The following is a 21435-nucleotide window of genomic DNA, read 5'->3' on the forward strand; positions in this document are numbered from 1 at the left end:
AATCTCACACTACAGGGGAGTCCCCGCAGGGACTCAGATACTCCGGGCCGTAAAAGGACAGCAGCTCCACATCCAAGTATGACCAAATGAAGGACCTATCCAACGCTCACGGTTAGCGTAAATAATAAACGAAATGTTAAGTTTAGTCCGTAAATTGTATACAAAATGTAAATGACGAATTTGATTAATTTATCATTGTGGGATCGCACATTCGCGAATACGAAAACAATCTAACAGGACGAACCATGTGACGCGTATCCACCAGTACGCTCTCATGATACGACACGCGCTCACGGGCCCTGCTCAAAGTTCTCCAGCCATATTTTTAACCTCTTCCAATAACTTTCACAGTTTCTATCGAGATTACGGCTACTGTCTCGCCACAGATTCCTCATCACAGTTTGCGACGCTCCTAGTCTCCCCGCGGAAACCGGGGACTCCCAGCTTAGGTGCGGACCAAAGGCGCGCGTAGGTAGGAGCGAGATTCCAGTCTCAGACGTGGTACCAACCGCCAACTATTCTCCCGACTCTTACCCATCCTCTAGTGCTATACTGGCCGCTGTACACGCCCCATTACGAGCCAACCGACCGTTGTGAACCGAGGCACGCATACCTTGTAATTAACACGTTCCGTGCGACTGTTTTCGAGTAGTAAAATTTTCGCAAAAGTTTTGTCCGATCGTGTGCCACTGCATTGAACAACGGCACCGATTGGCAATCAATGTCTATTATAAAAAAACGTTATCGATAAATGTACGAAGTTCATCAGCGGAATATTATGAATTGAAAAAAATACAAATTAAGGTACTACTGACTGTATATTTATGCATGTATCACGTTTTGTGTTTTTCGGGTCTGAATACCAAATTTATCTTGTCAAAGTGATCGATTATCGATCAAATTTTATACCGTCGGTCCATCAGTGTTGGTTGTCTATTAACCGAGATTCGTACAAAATATAAGCATTGTAAAATTGATAAATATCTTTCCCGATCCATGGCCTGTTCAACAATTGGTAGGAACAAATATGCGTTTCTAGTAACTTTTATTGACCAATAAGACGCCAATCGTAGACACTTTGCTGTACCTATGTGGAAGGTAATTCATCAACAAAAATAAGTACAAGGAATGTGAGGATAGGTCACTAACCGTCAAAATGATTTTAGTAAAAGCGTTTACTTGATTGTTACATCTTGGAGAACTCGAAACTTAAACCCCATATCTTAGAATGTGACAGATCGACGATCAAATTAATAGTTTTCCGATGCTTCGGTTTTTCTACGATACATGTATCGAATTCGCATTAGTCAAATAAATACGGTATTGTGCCGAGTAAATTCCAATGTTTATCGATCGTTTCTCACTTTTTTGTCGAAAGCTAGAACGAGATAGAATGAGAGCGAGTCGAGGAATTGAAATATAGTGAAGAACAATATGAAACAGACGAAGCATTATGGCACTCAGAAGGGAGACAAAGTATCGACACTTCCTCTGTCTGGTAGCGTTCCTCGTTTGCTTTCAGTCTCTCTGACTCTCTCTCATTCTCCCCCTTTCATAAAATAGAAGTGAATTAGAAATGATGGGTAAAGTACCCAGCTCTCGGGAAATATGCTAAACTCAACTCTCAACGAGTAAATGCTATATTCGGAAAATTTCTAAAGAAGTCTAATAATACTTTGCACCGTACTGCAAGACCGACAAAGCATTTGCAAATCAAGTACAGTGTGATGCCAAATCCAAATCTTCTAGAGAAGACAAAATATACAAACAGAAAATTTCTACTGTAACAACGAGATAAGTAGAATAGTGAGAAAAAAAGATGTTATTTCAGTATTAAGGAATGGATCCAGGAGATTGAAAGAGATTTATTTATCGTTCAAAGAAGCACAACTAACGGATGAAATTGAATTCAGCACATTTGCCAGTTTGTAACCGCAGAAGTGTATCTCATCCGGTGTTAATAATACGCACTCCATTTGCGTTTTGTAATTGATCGGTTATGATGTTATTCACTCGATTAATATTATTAGCAGGAAATGTTCGAAATGATGTACTCTTCAAAGATATACTTCGTTTAAATAATAAAACGTTCGTATGTTAGAGTATTCAGATAATACAGCATTCTGTTGTACTTGTTTTTATATATAATAAATATATTTTAAATCGTTGGTTCCCAGTTTTGTGATCCCAGTAACAAATCTTCTCGTACTTTGAAACTCGTTTTATTGTTCGTGACACCAGATCTCAAAGTTTAATCATTTCCTGTCATCCTCCCTTGAACGTTTCAAAACTTCAATCCTTTGGTATAAATAAATAATTAACACTGTCGATTTCCAAAAAATTCGTAAATACTTTACAGATATATCGGTAGGTATTGGGTAAACTCTTTATAAATTTTCTGTATACAAATTATTAATTTTGTTACACGTTATTATTTACAAATATTAACAAAGTCAATTATTTTTTTTTACAAAAGGTTATAACAAAGAATTTAAACTTTGAAGCTTTCAAGATCCTGTTAAACATTTCAAGATCCATCGAGAATTCGAATCGATCAAAACTTTGAATCTGATCGAGACTTTGAAAATCTTATGATATAGAATAACATTCAAATCTCTTGCAAGACACAGACTCGAACACCCATCATTATTTAGTATACGGGTGACATGGCAGGCAACGTGTTAAGGATAACAACTACAGCAATTTCTCCGTCCAAGCGTATAGTGTTGCGTTCACTCGAAACTTCCTCTTTTAAGGAGGGAAGACAGTGAATTTGTTCATGGAATCAAACTTTCGTACCTCTTGCCGGGACTCAGCACGTGTAAATAGTCCAACGAGCAGAGTAAAAGAAACACACCAAGAGTAAAGGCAACAACAAGTCGCATCGATTTGGTGACTGCTAATGTTAGCTAAAAACATTGATATTTCATATTATACCTGTTAAGATCCGTCCAAAGCCTGAGTTTATGATACAGTTACCTAATTGTGTAAGAGATTAAGGCCTCAATAGTAGCTTTATTGTCATGAAATTTCTATACTTCTGGCGACCATATACCTACATATTATTTCAGCTTCTCACCGTTTCGTACTCAATAGCGATTAACATATCGTAAACTCATGGTGCAAAACTCGTCGGTAGTTTTACACGTCTGAAAGACAATTTATCTGTAGATACAAGTAACACAAGAAATTTTGCTATTGGAAAACGTTTTTAAATTGAAAGCATTTCGATGGTATACATATTAACAGTACTTGATTTAATAATTATCAGTGTTAATCTATTGCAACCATAAACTCACATATTTCATTTATTTTTGTATTATGCTTGATCAATCGTATTAAATTCTCTTAAATAATGCACAGAAGTGGCAAACATAGTTATACTTCTTGAAAAGGTTTTTCTTTCAACTACTGATTGAAATAAGCAAATTGTACATTGTGAGAATTAAATGAACAACTCGCTAAAGAGAATAGGAAATGAAAAAATTGTGCAACAGTTAATCGCGAAAAATGGCAGCGTTAGTAATATCGTTCTGTGCCATTTCACGTCTCGCTGGAAAACATCGTGTTAATGCGATCTCCACTTTTTCCGGGCTTCTATCTTGTACCTTTTTCTCGTTTTCTTCTTACTTCGTCACGGGGAAAAGATCCAAGCGTATTTCTCATATTTTATTCCTACTTCCTGGCTGCTTTTTATTACGATTCGACTCGAGTGCGGTTCAAGTCAGACTACGCACCCTGCAGTTTTAGCCATGCTTGGTAGCTTTTGAAGGGCCTGTAAAAAAAGCTCCAAGCATTAACGGAACAGAAAGAAATGCAAAGAAAGTTTTCACGTCATGTGGGAAATACTGAGGGAAATATTGCCCACCCTCTGATCCTATGCTAATCGTTAAACGGAATTGAGAGAGCTTTGCAAAAAATTTACAATTACCAATAATCGACAGTTTTTCTTTTTACTCTAAAGAAAATATTCTCTTCTTATGAAGAAACTTTTTTTCTTAAGTAATATTGTTCCATTCTTTTAATGATATATAGTACCATTTTACAGGTAACAAAATATTAAATTTTTATATAAAATTTTGAACCAATTTTATTCTCAAAATTGAAGAACGGCGATCAGTTAACTTTGATATTTCGAATGGTGTTTAAACATTTTGTAAACCGATTTTTTTATATTTTTGTGAAGCTCGTTCCTAAAAATCTGTAAATTATCTGTGTTAAACATTGTATCTTCTCGATAACGTTTTGTACATACAATCTAATGAAAACTAATCTCAATGGAGATTAAAATTGCTTGAAATAAAAGAAAGGAAAGATCTCAACTAATTATAAGTCTCCTAAGTACCTACATAGAATCGCTATTATATTAAGCGCCAATTATTTTGCCTTCTGTGGTAAATTTCAACATACCGTCTATTTATTTTACCGTTTTATTTTCCATCTTTTTGCTCTGCGTTTTCTTCGTGTACACTTTGTTCTCCTGTTGCTTTTAAAGACAATAATAACGAACTGCTGCAGAAAAAGGAAGAGAAAGTAAATATAAGGTAGAAGAAAGAAGACACTTATTATGTTTTATATAACTACCGTCTTTTATGCGTTGGCTTCTATATTAGTTAAACTTGCGTTTCCAACACACATAAATGTTCTACACATTTTTACGAAAAGTACGTTACACGCGACACGTAGCGTGACAAACGCTCATCTAACATAAACCTGAGAAGCGAAGTATGTAAATAGTTGTTGATATCTCTTGCGATCGGGAAATTAATCTTGTATGATCAAGAAATTTGACACTCAATATAAGAGAATATATGCTGAGTCTGATAATTGTTATGTGGTATGCAATATGTATAATAACAAATTAGGGTATTCTAAGTACACTATTAATCTTGACAAAACTTGTAAAGTTGCACAATATCTCTAAAGCAGATGGAGATTGTAACATTTTCGGATGAAACTTAAATCCGTATGGAGGTAGTTTAAATATCTGTCGTGTAAATTATTAGTTGACAATTGAATTTCATACAGAAAGGGCCAGTGTGTCCCTAGATCGTTCTAAAGATAGTATTTTCTTCAGTGAATAATCTAAAGAAAAATTAATCGATTCCTCTATAATCGATAACTCTTTTGAGGGATATTTGAGAATTATTTCTCATTTTATATCCTTCTGTTTCAATATAATCTCTCTAATGAACTCGATTCAATGATTCTACCATTTCGTTATTGTTCTCTTTAAAATCCAATTTATTGAGATCTTCCTTCTGCTTAATATTTTTTCTGCTTAAGAAATAATTAAAAATTCGATATTAAGCAAATATATAGTGTCTGATACAAATTGAAAACCAATTTCATGGTAATTCACGGTCGATAATTTCATAAATTTTGGTTGTTACCATTATAGTAATCCCTCGATAAAGAGCGTTTTCCCTCTATGAAACGTATCGAATCATTCCCATTAATATTTACTTTGTTTTATTGGAGCAGCTCACAAAATGTTACTCGATTTTGAAAATTATTTCCGTAAAGTTCTTGGTCTAAGGACACTTTGTACGAATGGAACTTATAACACATTAAAATTCGCTAAACACTCATTCGAGATATTTTAATATTTCTTCTTGATTCGCTATAAATAAAAATCATTTGACCTCAAAATAAAAACTTTGAAAACGCCCACTCATTAAAAACTAATAACGCCATTTGAATCGCCTCTCAAAATCATGAAAGACATGTTCCATCTTTTTTTTTTCTTTAATTAGTTGTCTGCGGAATATTTCGATGCATCGGCTTAAATGTGACACTCTGTACATTTTCCTCTCCCAATTTTGCAAATCAATTGCCAAATGCTTTTAGTACTGATACTATTTACAGTCTTAATAGCATGTCTAAAAAGAAACCATTATTTTGTTCTACAATATTATAAAATATTTAAAAGATATTCTTCATTAAAAAATATTTTCCAAAAATTCTTCGCATACTACTCACAATTAGTTCTTGAGTTACACATATCTAGGTACACGAATGTGTCCTCACTTGTAGCTTTATACATATTTTGAATATACGTATCTATATATACATGTAGTTATAATAAGTTTTCTTTCTTTCTTGCAGTTTTCCTCTTATAAGACATACATATGGATCTATTTAACTCAAATTAACTTCTGTAACGGAGATTGTATACCAAATATATTCTAGGGAGAAAGAAAGATCAGACGTGAAAGGAATTGCGAGTCGTATTGGATCAGACGTTTTAGTCAGCTTTCATAAGGTCTGTTGCATCGCAAACCACAGGCGTGTAAACGCATTTGGAACCACTTTAAATACCATAAAATCAGCTCTGTGCCAGAATATAGGCACTGCAAATTCGACAATCCTTATAACGGTCGACAGTCATAAATTAGGAGAAGGCGCCATTCGACCACCCTGAAATCATGTTTGTTTTCTTTCCTCTGCTTTACTATCCTTTTCCTTGATCTTCTCACTCGTATTTCCCTTTCCTGACCTTTCTTTACATGCACATTACATTACTCTCACGACACTTTCCCACAGTTTCTACATTTCCTAAACATTCAATCCTGTACTAACAATTGCACTCGTAATTTTGTTTTTACTGACTCCTGTGTCAATTAAAAGTAACAAAAAAAAATCCTCGACAACTCATGCCGTCATCAAAACCTCGACAAAAATGATCTCAAGAATTCTTCGACAGGTCATTTAACTTCACGTTTATCCTCTCACAGATTCTACACAAATTGTGCTTTGTCAAGTTTCAATAAATTTATAATTTCATAGATAATTTGGCGTGTGGCACGTGTCAAATATTACATTGGACAAGATACATTTAGTCCAATTGTGCTGGATTTGATAAAAAAAACATTTAGTACTTCGAATAAAATTTGGTTTGCAACTATCACATTTCTTTAACCGAGAATTAATCTTCCTTTCTTCTCGAACGCAACGTATTCACACAATTCAATTTGCACGAAAAGCTGTAGAACATATTAATCGATACTTTACTCTACTGTAAAATTTAACGATGTGCCATTTTTTGACATATCTTCACTCTATTGTTTTCCCTTTGTTTCGAGAATGACAAGTTCACAAGATCGCAAGCACCTGTTTACGTATTCTGCAAATAGTGGTCACGATCAGCCCATGGCTCTCATCGATAAAATTAAGTTAGTAGTATTTAGAGAGATTTCCGAGGAGATAGGATGATGTAATGAGAGTAGTTTAGTGTTTAATCGGAGTTCCTCGAGCGGCTTCTCGAACTACTTCAATTAACTTCGCGTCAAGCCCGATTGCCGTAGATTCAAGGGTAAATCCGCATGATATTGATTAAATTCAAAATGGGATACTAAGAAAATACAATAAAGCTTTCTTTAATATGGATATCCGAAGTATCGTTTGGGTAATTAATCAGTGTAACGTCGACGAAAGGCAAACTTTGCATTGATTCAATATGGAGTTGGTGGTTTAACCGGAGGGCAGCAGGTGCAAAGGTTGTGTCACCGGTGAGTCGCAACTTCTGACCTGGATGAAAGTTTCTCTTTAACGCGTTCTACTCTGTTATTCTATGATACCAGAATATTATCCGATTAATATTCTGCAAATTCTTTCTCTTAAATAGTACTTCAAAATTTCGTAAATATCGTCGTGAGGTTTATTCAAATTCGAGAGCAGAAGTTAAATGATCAATTTGTCCGTGTTCCGAATATGAAGAGAATTAATTTATGAGAAACAATAAAAATTTGTTGAGGTATATCGTTCTCTTGTAGCGTGTCGACCGCTTTTCATGATCCGCTTTAAACATTACAGAATTTACTCCAAATGGAAAAAATGCTAATATGGGTGAAGAAACACAAGATATTATTGAGAGAAAAGGAAGTTCGTATGAAAAGTAATGTAAAAAATATTACATATATAATATTATGTAAAAATATTAGATATATAATATTATGTAAAAATATTAGATATATAATATTATGTAAAAATATTAGATATATAATATTATGTAAAAATATTAGATATATAATATAATCTAAAAGAAGAGTATCTCAATAATCACTGTTATATTTATGGAGTGGAATTTATTTATTTCCTCTTCATCTTAGGCATTATTCTTCAGGTTGATTAAAAGACACCGAAGCGACAGAATACCTTTAAGAATAAACTTTTATTTTTTGTACCACGCTAAGATGGTACAATGCCCAATCCTAGTACCTGCTAGGATCTGATAAAATAGAAAGCATCTACAACATATCCTCGTTTGTAATTACTCTTGATGTTTTTCGAGTGAAATTCGTACGAAAACATTTGAGATCTTTGTTTCTGGCTTCGCATTGTACACAAATATAAACAAGGACCCAAATATCTAGATTCATCATCAGTCAAAATCGGGTTTATTTGAAAAATCCCGTAACTACACAGTTTGGCCACGTTTCGGAGATTTTGTTCCATTGTGCAATGTAAGAATTCGTGACAAAGAATCCTACTTTCTCATATTAGCACGTTTACTGTGCTACGTGACGTGTATGACCCGTATCGTATTTTCGTTCCGTGCGAGCTATATTTCATTGAAACTTTGTTACGTGCTAAAACGATATCCCGTAAGTTTTCCACTATTTTCATAGAAATTTACGGAGTATAACTGAAAAGTCTGCGAGCTTGTTTGCCTCGCACTGCTAGATATGAAACTCCAATACGGGGTGTAATTGATCTGTACTATCAAATATTAAATTCCTGCAAAATACATACCGCAGTGAACCTGTTAACCTTTACTAGGAATTGGTTAGAAGTATGCCATACGAATTTCAATAAAATTGATATATAATAGTAAGTTTATACCTAAAACAACTAAAAAACATACCTAAAACAACCCATACACTTTTCAAAAAAGAGATTTAATACAAACTAGACCACACATTGTTAAACAGTCTTTCCTTCCCTCCTCCATGAATAAGTTCTATATTTCGATAGAAACTATTAAACATTTATAGGACAGTCAAATTTATAGGACATTATGAATTAATTATTTTCAATTACGGTTACTGTGTTTAATTTGAAATCATTTATTGATTTCTTTTGAATAATCCTTCAAAGTGTCCTCTGCTTTGATTAATGCAATTTATGAATTCTGCTTCAATATTTTGAAATATTTCATATTCTGTTGCTGCACATGCTCTTATAAACCTTCTTCGCAATGTATAATATTAATATTTTCGACGGGTGTTTGGAAGGCTTTGTTTTCTAAAATATCCCTAGAGAAAAATAATTACACATTGATAAATTTGGTGATCTTGGAGGTTATGTTATATGCCTTCCACGTCCAATTCATTTATTCTTAAATTCTTCAGTTAGCTAATCCCATATTGACATTGCATAGAGGGGAGTTGAAACCATACATTGTTCTTTAAATGAAGAAGCATGTTATACAAAACATCGGATAAATACGATTGTAAAACAAAGTAAGGTCTAATTATTTTTCTATTATATTTTTACGAAAAATAAACATGTTGCAGTTCTGCAACCATATACATTTAAAGGTTAATATCAATTCTTGGAACACCTATCTCTCATTTCAGCTGTTTTAAAATTGAAAACGACTGTACTGCTATTATCAAATCATAATCAACTTGCCAATAAAGATTTTTAAAAGGTTATGTTCACTATATTGTTGAAGTATTTGCTTTATTTTTTACATTTCCGTTTCTCAAACTTAAAAAGAACCTGCCATGCTGTAGCAATCGTTACTGTTCTTGATGCAATTCATAGTCAATGAAGAGACATTAAACGATCACTTGTATTTAATTTACACTTGTATTTAAATTGCATGAGAAAACCTTCTCCAGTGCGTTCCCTGTTTATTTTTTTATTCATCGTGTTCCCTTAATACATTCTTTTCCGTAATTAAAATTATTGTCATAGATGCAGCTGAATGTTCCTATATTTCTTTAGTTTTCTTAGAATATTTTAAAATTAAAAATACGAACTCTATTTCGGGACATTTTTAACCCAAAGTCTTTTAGTATATAGTCGAACATAAGAATGCTTTAAAGATAAACTATATTTGTTTCGCGACCAACTACTGTAATGCTAAGTTTAAAGTTCGAAAATTGAAACTGACAAATATCTGCTCGAAGCGCGAACCATAATTTGTTCTTAAAACTAGGCGAACTCAAATTAAACACTCTCAGAAAATAATGAATAGGATACAACAGAGGGTGGAAGACAGTAATAGATAAACTTTAAAGCAATACCGAACGCGTATTGGTGTATCGTCATTAATTTGAATCAATATTTTCTATATTTTTATGAGAATAATATTAATCGATTTATGTGATTTTTTTCAATAAAAATGTGTCTAAACAAGACGTCGTTCGAACAATTTTTAATTATTATTTGTTCGAATCATTTCTGAACAATTTTCAACTACGTATAAATAAAAATGGTCCGAGTAAGGTTGTGTTCAAACTTATTTTCATCGAGAAAACTTCCCTAACCCATTGATAGTAATTTCATAAAGGTGCAATGAGAAATGAAAAAGTTTTCAGTTTTCACTTTTCACTGATTGTTACCACACCAATATGCTCGCGACCCCGCTTTGAAGTACAGCTGCTTTTTTTCTTTTAATAGGGGAGATATTTCATAACACAAACTTGATCTTTAAATGGAGAATCACTGTATACACTATAACGGAAACCCTGAAGAGATTAGGTAATTCAGAAACGTGGGAGGTCGGTTATTGGCATACAGGACATGATTATAGTCACTTGTGTGCAAGATTTATAACGGGGTAGGGCCATAAAAGTATCATAGGTCTCGATTCGCTAGTTTGTCCATTTTTTAATTTTTCTCTTTTTACATTGTTCTTAAAGAGCGTTTGACAGTGTACGAGTTACGCCAGTGTCTATTGTGCATTTTAATAGTGATAAAGGCGAACAGGGAGGCAAGACGAAATTCGAGCCTGACTAGCTTCACCGCATGTTAATGAACACCCATTGACTGGACATAAAAACTGCAGTATACTCAGTTGCAAAAAATGTACTTTCATTTTAACTCCAACCAGGGCTTAAAAGATTAAGAAAATGCAGCCCATTCTTTGTGTAGATACACGTACTGAGGATATTCAGTTGTTAGTGTTAGAGACTAAAGTTAGAACCAAAGTGAAATGACAGCGACATCGAATTCATCCAGATTAATGTTCACTGAAAATGAACAGAAATCTGGAGATCAATTTTGAAGAAAGATTTCTAATTTTTGTTAACATTGATTGAAAGCTTGTTCTAGAAGACCTCCAGAGTGGTTAAATAAAAAATGATATATGTACTCATTTTTAATAGATAGTATTTAACTACTTTCATTAAATTATTACGCTTTGTCATACTTGTTACATCAAGTGTCCTATCATTTTATCCTACATCTGTTACCATTTTTAATGCAACATTTTTTTAAATACACTTAATGCAAAGTGCTCATTTGGCGTACAGTTTCACGTATATTTGCATATAAAAATCTAAATATTGCAATGAATATTACTGTAGAATAACGTAACAAGTAAAAATTTTTTTAATTAATTTCATTATTCATTACACGTGTTTCAAACACGCATATCACTTTTTACGTATACATTAGCTAGATTGAGCAATCAATTATTTTTGTTACTTGGTATTTGATGCGTTATCTGTTCTTTCTGTACTTCTGTTTATCGTAAGCAAACTGCTGATTTATGCATTTATGGCTTGTACAAACCTAAACAAAATATGCTAAAGTTATGCAGAATGTTATACAATTTATGAATATATTATGCACATATTTTGCACATGTGTCCCATATTAGCATACGCTGTAAATACATGAAATTCCCAGTCTAGTTATAAGAAGACGTATCTATAGTTGGTTTCCTTCCATAAACACTACGAATTCATCTAATTAGAATCTGATAACATTTAAGTTCGTGCGAGAGTCTCAAATAACCTCAGAAGTCGATATCCACAGAAGTCATCCTAGGATCAAAATCAGGAGTTAAAACGGTTCTGAAACAACTATTTCAAAGTATGATATATCTGTTCTGACAGAAACAATTTTGGAGAACCAAAACGATCTTATAATAGTTATGGGAGCTTTTGACATATCGGTTTCGGTTACGGTTCTAAAGTACATCGATTCTATAACAGATATGTAAAATAGTAGGTGTTAAAATAGTCACAGCGTACAATAATTATTAGTAACACTTAAATAGTTATTAATAGTTCTGCAACAATTTTGATATATTCATACACATACATTTATTTTGTGTAGATTCTTAATCTATAGTGTTTAGGCAATAATAAGCGGTGACTACGTTCAAAATTAATAAATGAATTAATGAACCTATTAATTTCTAATAATTACCTAATAATTAAGTACTAATTAATTAAACGTTATTGATTAATTGGTACTTAATTCATATATGTATTACAATCGATACATAACCGTTATGAAACCGTTTTAGAACCGATAAAACATCTATTGTACCATAAACCTTATTAAACCCTTTTCATTTTGACTTGTGTCAAAATTGTTTTCGTTCTTATAACTGTTTTAAGAATCGAAACCGGTGTCATGATTTTTTTTAATCCTCTGTCACAAGTCACCTAAGATCCATGTGTGACTAGGGCTGTCAATGGTAGCCATTTTAAACACTTACTGCGAAGTATACAGTAACTTTGTTAACGCCAGATGTTACCAGGGAGTACGATACAGTCACAGACGTTTAACTGAAAGCAATTTTAGGTACTCGACATTACATTAGCAGACGTATGAAATATCTCGAAGGGAAATGGATATGGTTTATTGGTGAAAGTATAGAATTGTCAATTTTATCACCCTTCGTAGCAGACGTCATAAACACCCGAGTCTCCGAAGGGTAAAATAGACATTAATTTCAGCAGTTATAGTTGATCGATCGATGTGCAAGACGGATTTGAAGCCTAGAGGAAATTCCGTGTCGTTGCCAAAGTTCCGTCAACCGAACATAAATCAAGTATTGTTTTGCGGCTGTACAATGGAAAGAGGCTCGTGCTTCTTCCTGTCACACGCCAATTTAATATTATGTGACTGTTTAAAATGGTAGACATCGAAAAACAACACCGTGAGATTAATATTTGTAGAAAGATAGATTGTTTAAATTGAATCCAGCACACCGCAAGGAACTATACAAATTTGAAATTAAGGGTAATCTTGCTAGTCGAGTCTCAGAATTTAATGAATATTAGAATATTACTTATAGTCTTGAGAAATTAATAAAAATTAAAGCTAGATTTATTTCATAGATTTATTGCTATACGAACTTAAAATTAAAGGATTAGTCGAGTCTCAGAATTGAGAAAATGAATCCTGAAAAATTAATAAAAATTAAAACTAGATTTATTTGATAGATTTGTTCTTATTTGAATAATCTAAAAATATATAACTCCCATTTTTTGTTTAAATATTTTAGATAATGCACTCTTTGGTACACGTATATGTACATGTATATTTAAATTTTTAGTCAAGGTTTTTTAACTAAATTTATAGAATATAAATTTTAGTCATCACATACTTCTTTAAACCAAGGAACCCAATAAGAGAGAGGATACTTTTATAAACCTTTGAATATGTATATTTTATTTTAATTAAATTTATTACTTTGTTAAAATGAATTATTCTGACAAAAATATGGACATTCTCTATTTTTCCCCAACACGTGATAGAATTTTCCTGGTACATGACAGATTTCATAACAAACTGTTGTTTTATTAAATTTTGTTTTCGATTGTTTTAAACTGAATACTTTCGCAACTATATTTTGCAGTAAAGCAGAGCATAACTTCGTAGTGGATATCGCTATAAGCGAGAGAATTTTTCATATAGATAGTAATAAATTTTTATGAAAATTAATTATGGAAGATATCAAAATTATTGCACATAAGGATTTTAACGTATAATGTTACAAATTTCGATTTGTAGTGCTACATTCTATTATCATTATTGTTATTTTTGTACTTAAATTAAAAAAGGAACTCTGTGAAACTCTCCAACTTCTATTCCGTTGTTAAATTGCATAGTGTAACAACGCTTATACACTACCGCGCGTTTTCCATCTCAAGGGACTATGTATCTCCTAGCCAACGAGAGAAATTGCAATGGTCGCAAGAGGACCATGGATACGAGAACACTGTGAATCGTCAGTGAAAACGCCCATCAAAGTATCTACATAAAGAACACGTTATATCTGTTCATACGATAGTTGTAAACAGGAAAATCTCTAGAAGCACAGTATAATTTGTTTTGTTTGTTTCGAAACCATGCTCAACTAACAGTTTCAACATTAAATTATCGAAAGGGCAGCTGCTAGAACGTGACAAACCATGTTGCAGAAACGAATGCTGCAGCTGCGTAACTGTAGCTGTACGTGCATTCACTCGCACGAAATTGTAAACTCTGCTGTCTTATCGTCCTACAACAATCATAAATTTCATTTACAGCACGGACGAGCCAATAATCGGCAACGATAAAGTATAATATTTAAATATAAATATTCATGGGTATCCACAAAAGTAACTGGATATTTTTCTCAACATTTTTATTAACGTTTACAGAATTCATATTTTAGTTTCCTTCTTAATCTTCATACGAGTCAATATACTGATTCTTCACTTCTTCTACATCAACGAATGGCTTCTCTTTTATGCGAAATTATTCGAAAATTACCGAAGTCTCTTTTTTTCTATACGAACGAAACAATACACAAGAAATTTGTTTCTCTTAACCAGATACCGTACCGACATTATTATCTTAACATTTCGAAAAGATTGCAGAGTATGGAACGAAAAATGGCCAGCTTTGTTTGTCCAAGAGTTCTTGGCGAAAAACAACATGGCGTTTGTTCTCCGCTCTCCCTATACGATTTCGCTGCGTGCACTTTTGTTTATTCCCATGAATGAAAAAAATAATAAAAGCGTTTCGTTAATGTGGACGAAGTAAAACAAGAATCGCTGGAGGCCATAAACAGTATTCCCGTTGAAGAATACCAGAATTGATCCTAACAATGGAAAAAAACATTGAAATAAATATATGAACTTACATGGAAAGTAATTTGGTGTTGATTGAAATATAAAAATGTAAACTTTAATCAAAGTGTTTAAAAAATTCTAATTTGAACAATAATATTCAAATACACAAATATGACAAATTAATTCGTTCGATTCGAATATTTGTAACACACTCGAATAATCTATTTTATTGACTTGAACTCAAAGTGCAGCTGTGTTCATTTAGTGAATATAAATGTTACTCGGGTTAGCTCAACTGCAACTGGAGATACAACTATAACTAACTTTTAATTTTAGAACAAACTTGTATCGATAGAAAATACAACTTACTTTCGTTACGTTCGAAGACGAGCACATTGCTGGAATGGGACACGCAATTTGGTTAGTTTAAAAAGTTCGTCGATTTGCAAAAAGCGGCGAGGCACTGTATTTAACGAATTTTATCGAATTCTAGAGACCGTCCTTAATTAACGGATAACTTTAGGTAAAGATCCGCTTCCTCCGGTGCCACTTGCGAAAATACAAGTTTACAAAGTATAAATAGCTATATCCATTAGCTTTATGAATCTGCCTAGACCTACTATAAATTCTCTTTTAAGTACAATAACTCCTCGATAAATTGCCACGTTTTTCCTCTATAAAATATATCGACTCATCCCCACCACCATTTACATTTTTCAGCTCGAACGACCGGTTGCTGTGGATTGAAAAACTAACTGGCCTAACTTCAAAGCGACTTCACACGTGTATTGATGGAACGTGGTCGCATCTACAAGAGAGTATTGTCAACGGATTGGCAAGTTTTTTATGATGAAAATAAAATCAAACACGATTGTATTCGGAATATTTTTAGTTATACGTACATAGTTAAAAGTTATTCAGAAATCATTCGTACAACGTATAAATGAAAATAATACAGTTTGAATACAAGGAATTTGTTTTTCATCTCTCATAAAGATACGATGAGAAACATAAATATAGTTAGTTTACATTAGTATCATCACTCTTGGAATATTATTACTTTCACTCTCTCTGGATTGTTTACACGTGGCTAGGAGAGCACGAGATAGAAGAGATCGATTCCAGGAAAGAAGAAGAAAACATCATTTTTTAATTAATCAGAATTTATTTGACTACCCAAAGCAAAGAAAATGTAATGAATATTAATTCGCAATATACATTTTTCCAATATCCTCTTCAAGAAAGAATAAAACAATTCCTATGGGTAGATTGATACATGGTAAAATTCAAAATGCAAACATTCACTATATGTTACAACTTAGTTCTTAATAATCAAGAATATTTCGTGTATCAACAATAAAATTTCCAATTGTTCATTGTATAATCGAACACCGGAGCATGTGTTTTTCCGACTATTCGAATTTCTACGAGGAGCTTGCAAATTCCTCCAAAGCTGACCACAGTTCATAAGTAGATTTAAATCTGGTTTACCAGAAAGCCAATGATTATTTTGCAAGAAATGTCCCTATTAAGGTGTGATGTCTCTTCACTTCTATTATAATAAAATTATCATTTATATTTATAATCACGTACAATTTAAAAATGGAAATATTGTATAATTTGTTCGTATGCATGCAATCATGATCGAATTGCCTAAATAAAATTACGACGGTTATTTTTGCCAAAACGTGTACCATGTGTCTCTTGAGTTTGTTTCCGTGAAAAAAATTAAATTATGAATTAAATTCAATTTGTTTCTACTTAACACCGATTTTGTATCATTATACATTGCAACGATCTAATAAATGCAAATCTCTGTTCGATTTAATTTGTAACTAAATTATTAAAACGCATGCGTTCTGATATGCAAATTGATACGATAGTTTGAATATTTATTGGGGTGCTCTACTATACTACTGTAACAATTAACGAAACAATGTAAAAATAATTTGTCATTACTATTGGCCCCTTTTAACGTATTTTGATGAAAATTGGTGAAAAACCGTAGTATAGAATAGTAACATAATGTGTCCAGGAGGAGAGGGAAATTATCTCCGTAAAAGTGGTATTTAACCTAAATCCCAAAACACGTAATTTTACTTTTGGTCTACATGTATATTTCGTACATAGCGAAACATATATCGAGGTTGATTTACATTTACAAAATTCGACGGAATAAGAAATCAAGTATTATTTTCCGCCATTCGTGGAAACATATTTTCCAGTTAGTTTCACTTGCATCGATTGTATTTTTCTATACGAAACCACAAACTCGACGTGTGTCGTTTCTAGCTTCGGATCCCCGCTTCGTCTCTTTAAAACATTCATGAATTGGTATAAAAAATATTAAAATTCTTTTTCTTTTTGATACTCTATAACGTATCAAAAAAAAAAGAAAAATCGACTGTGTGCACTGGAGCGACGTTCCTTGTTAATACAAAAAGGATATTTCATTTAATATTGTAATTTGACTTATAGTGTGATATGTAAAAATATATGGTACATATATACAATGTTCACCTCCATCACCGATTTCAATGATCGTAAGGTAGTTATGGAGCAAAAAATAATGATCACTACATGTTATAATCATTCCAATGATAGTAAACAATCTCAATGATGAACAGATTGTGTACCAACGGCTGATGTTTTACCGAAAGAAGTCAATACAGAAAAGATGAACAAAAGAAAAAAGCCAAAGATGTAAATGCCCAGACTATCGTGTAAAAAAAAATTCATAAGATGTCGAAAATTTGATGTACACTGGACATAAAATTTGTCAGAGATAAGCATCCCAAAGCAGAAGAGCTTACAAATTTCGATCGGCGAAAGTGGTCGTGAACAATTTCATTTGGTACCTTGTACCAAAGATACCAAAGACATTTGGTAACCTGTTCTGTCTACAAACCGAACGACCACAACAGCCATTATCGAACATAAGTGGACACTTCTTCGCATTCCATCTTATAGTTACCGAATGGTTTGTTATTATGTATATTATTTGCAGCCATATGTGCGTATACACGGGGATTTCGTAATCCGTGCACGTATCGTCCGTATCGAGATAGAATGAGGGCTAGAACAGGATTGGGCGGTGGATGTAGCTCGCTGTTGTAACCATCGTCGTTTAGAACCCCGCTCAGGAAGTGATCGAGGGCTTTGATGGCCGTCGTTATGTCTTGCGAATTACGATGGGGATTCGTCGTCTGAACCTTCCCACGATAGGGCAATCGGGCATGATCCAAATCATCCGTTACGTATTCATCGAGCTCTTCTACGACTTGATACGACGTCCGCCGAGGAACGTGGAGATGATTTTCGACCTCTGCTCGCAATTGCAACGCGTTACTTGATCTCGATGCTTCAGGTAACCTCGAGGTTACCGTTTCGTGGATGCCCTGTATTTCCGTCAGCGATCTTAAAAGACAAATTCGAGATACATTATCAGTATTGCGTCAAGTCCCCCGTCATTAACCGTAGGAAAACGATACTGTCGTTTTTTTAAGTATATTTCAACACGTACGAAAAATATTCAATTCCTTAAACTGTTAAGAAATTATAATATTTTATCCCAAAAACTCCCTAAAAGTGACATCTCCAGAAGAGAATACTCCCCTAGTAGCATCCGTGATCATCAGTGATCGAAAACATCATTGTAAGTGAGGAACACGATTGCAGCCCATTTATTAATTAAAAACTAAAAATATAAACAACTTGTTCTATACGAGTGTACCTTTCGACTGCATTGGAAAATATTGACAAAATGGAAGCAGTTAGAAGGGATAAAACGTGCAAATTGGAAAAGAAATATTTACACTAACTCTTGTATTATCTTAATAATATAAGTTTGCCTTAAAAAAACTTTAACTTTAATTTGGAAAAAACGTCCCCAAAAGTTTGCGTATGGATTGCAGGTATTCGGAAAAGGATTTTTCAAAACTTCGTATATTTGTCAATTCTTTAAATTTTGCCTTATCGTTTCAAGGGTCTATTTTTTAAAATCTTTAACTTTAAGAAAACACAAAAGAAAGGTATCAAAATATAAATATATGTACCTCGCCATACCTACATAATAAAACCCTTTTCTGTGTGCTGAAATCATTTTCAAGTGTTTTAAGTTTTACGATCGATGTGCTTATTATCCTTGCAGAGAGAAAGTCAAACAGTGCTGACATAAATATTATTATTGGATACATAAGGATTATAACCCGACAATACCAAGTACTTATTTTCCTTTCATTTTGATGTTCAAAAACTAATTATTTCTTTGTAACTTAGACTTCCAACACATTGGCCAATTGGAAACGAAGTTAGTTTCTTTGAAATAAGATGAAAGAGGTTCGATAAAAGACTCAATGCAATTCTTTGTTCCTTTCTTCTCCTTTCGTTCTATCTCTTCTAAAATTAATTATCTTTTATATCGAATAAAGAATAATTGTAGATATAGTAATACATCCACAGTATCTATATTTGACAGATAAACGGCTATTGTTTCTCATCCGGTTATTTAATTACTAAAATAATTAATATTATATTTAGCAGTCAGTTAAAATGGCTGGTTCCAATTGCTTTTCTCTTTTTTCGCAATCATCAATTTTTCTGAGATATATATGAGGAACACCTTAATATACTAGAATCTATCGGTAGTTTTGGACATTGCAACCACGTAAGAGTTATTCATAGCAAAAGGGTGATTAATCAACACAGAGTATTGAAATCGATCATAATAAAGTATTAACACGTTGTTCTTAATGTTCAAATTTATGAATTGAAAAAGTTTTCTCGAAATTTGAAGTAATTAAAAATTATTTACAATTCACCATCCTACAGGAAAATTTAACAAGATTTATCTGTACTGGAATAGGAAATTATATGAATAATTTTAAGGGTGAAAATTATGACCTCATATGATTGAATTCTCTTATTATATAAACTAACATTTATGTACGAGATCTTTTTATAATACTCAAATATTTATTTTGAATGTAAATTAAATGTAGACATTTTTCTTCCTTTATTTTGTAATCAATTTTACCCATTCTCCATTTCACAATACGACACCGAGCCGAATCTCTATATTTTCTTAACAATGTTAATATAACGAATAAGAATGAAGAATTCTTCAAAAGAATTGCTAATTATGTACCTATTTATAATCAGAGATGAGCCAAATTTTCATCTCGATAAAGAACAAAGTTTCATTTACCTCTTTCGATAATAATAAAAATTTTAATTATAAACTGAAATATTTCACAAAGTTTCATTTACCTCTTTCGATAATAATAAAAATTTTAATTATAAACTGAAATATTTCACAATGAACAAATAAAAATTTAATTGTCCAATACAGTGAATGTTGCGAATAAATCGCTGTACGTCGCCATTTTTCTCGTATAATATTTCGTTCGTTTCTGTTTATAATAATGGAACAATGGATATGTTTTTTTAAGCGAGTGGTTAACGTAAATTCTTACTTTTGCTTATCGGTGATTGATTTAATCTTCTGATCTTTGGACGGTAACTTAAAATCGATCGATGGTGGTTTCAGGTACGAATAACCTCCTTGTGTTTGTGTTTCGATGAATCCTCTGCCGGAGGCTCTAACATCTTCCAAGCCATTGTCCAAAGCTTGGTTAACGAAAACAGCATGTTGCGAAAGTTTTGGAAATACAGTGTTCGTGGTCGGAAGGTAACTAACGGGAGGAGACTGTAAACTCGTCACTGGTTGAAAATCCCGAGGTACTTTCGTTGTTAGTATACCACTGGACAAGCAGACGAACGTTACCTGAATTAAACAATTTTCACGTTCCATTTTAACATTTCACTACGCCATATTCTGCACCATTTTAATTTTGAAAGAAACTACCGATTCGGTAAAAGAAACAAAAGATTTTGAATATTTTAATACACATTAGTATCACTCAACAGATTTTAAAATGTTACTCCACGACAACTGCTCTTTATATTTTATATGTTAATCTCACGTTAATGTTTTAATGATTTTCAATCATTGGAAGTTTAGAAATTTTATCTGCCACTGCTGTGAATAATTTGTTCTTTTTATTGTTCGTTACTAAGTACAGTGGATTGTTGTACAACGCAACGGATAGAAATGACTTTCTTTCTATTATTTCTACGAATTCGAGTGTCAAGTAACACGACTTCGTACAATGTAAAACGTATATCCCGTATTATACGGAAGTGAAATGTATTAATTATGCGGGACAAAAAAATATTTGTTTTCGTATGAAATTAATTTTGAAATATAAACACTACTGTACTTTTCAACGCTGTGTCAAAGATATTTAATAAACATTAAAAGCTATAAAAATCTTTCAGACAAATATAAAATAACAATATATTACCAAGTAAAATAGGGTAATATCGTCGACGTTGACTAACAT

The 21435-nt window shown here is 32.8% G+C and overlaps 1 protein-coding gene across 1 annotated transcript; it reads right to left on the bottom strand.

Annotated features, from left to right (window-relative positions):
* Nucleotides 1-17958: 17958 nt before the first annotated feature.
* On the bottom strand, nt 17959-21435 carry LOC143155180 (uncharacterized). The gene is made up of 3 exons (XM_076327621.1): nt 21397-21435; nt 20506-20816; nt 17959-18448 (listed from the first exon to the last, which is right to left on the bottom strand). The coding sequence occupies exons 1-3, from the start codon at nt 21433-21435 to the stop codon at nt 17959-17961; spliced, it is 840 nt and encodes a 279-aa protein (XP_076183736.1).

Source organism: Ptiloglossa arizonensis, chromosome 2 (genome assembly GCF_051014685.1).
Source record: "Ptiloglossa arizonensis isolate GNS036 chromosome 2, iyPtiAriz1_principal, whole genome shotgun sequence".
NCBI lineage: Eukaryota > Metazoa > Arthropoda > Insecta > Hymenoptera > Colletidae > Ptiloglossa > Ptiloglossa arizonensis.

What these genes read in the sequence shown, in the direction of transcription:
- LOC143155180 (XM_076327621.1), bottom strand. Translation starts at nt 21,435, where the DNA reads ATGTTAGTCAACGTCGACGATATTACCCTATTTTACTTG. An exon ending in ATATTACCCTATTTTACTTG is followed by an intron (nt 20,817 to 21,396) that starts GTAATATATTGT and finishes TGTTTAATTCAG; the next exon opens with GTAACGTTCGTCTGCTTGTC. An exon ending in TCAATCACCGATAAGCAAAA is followed by an intron (nt 18,449 to 20,505) that starts GTAAGAATTTAC and finishes TTGTCTTTTAAG; the next exon opens with ATCGCTGACGGAAATACAGG.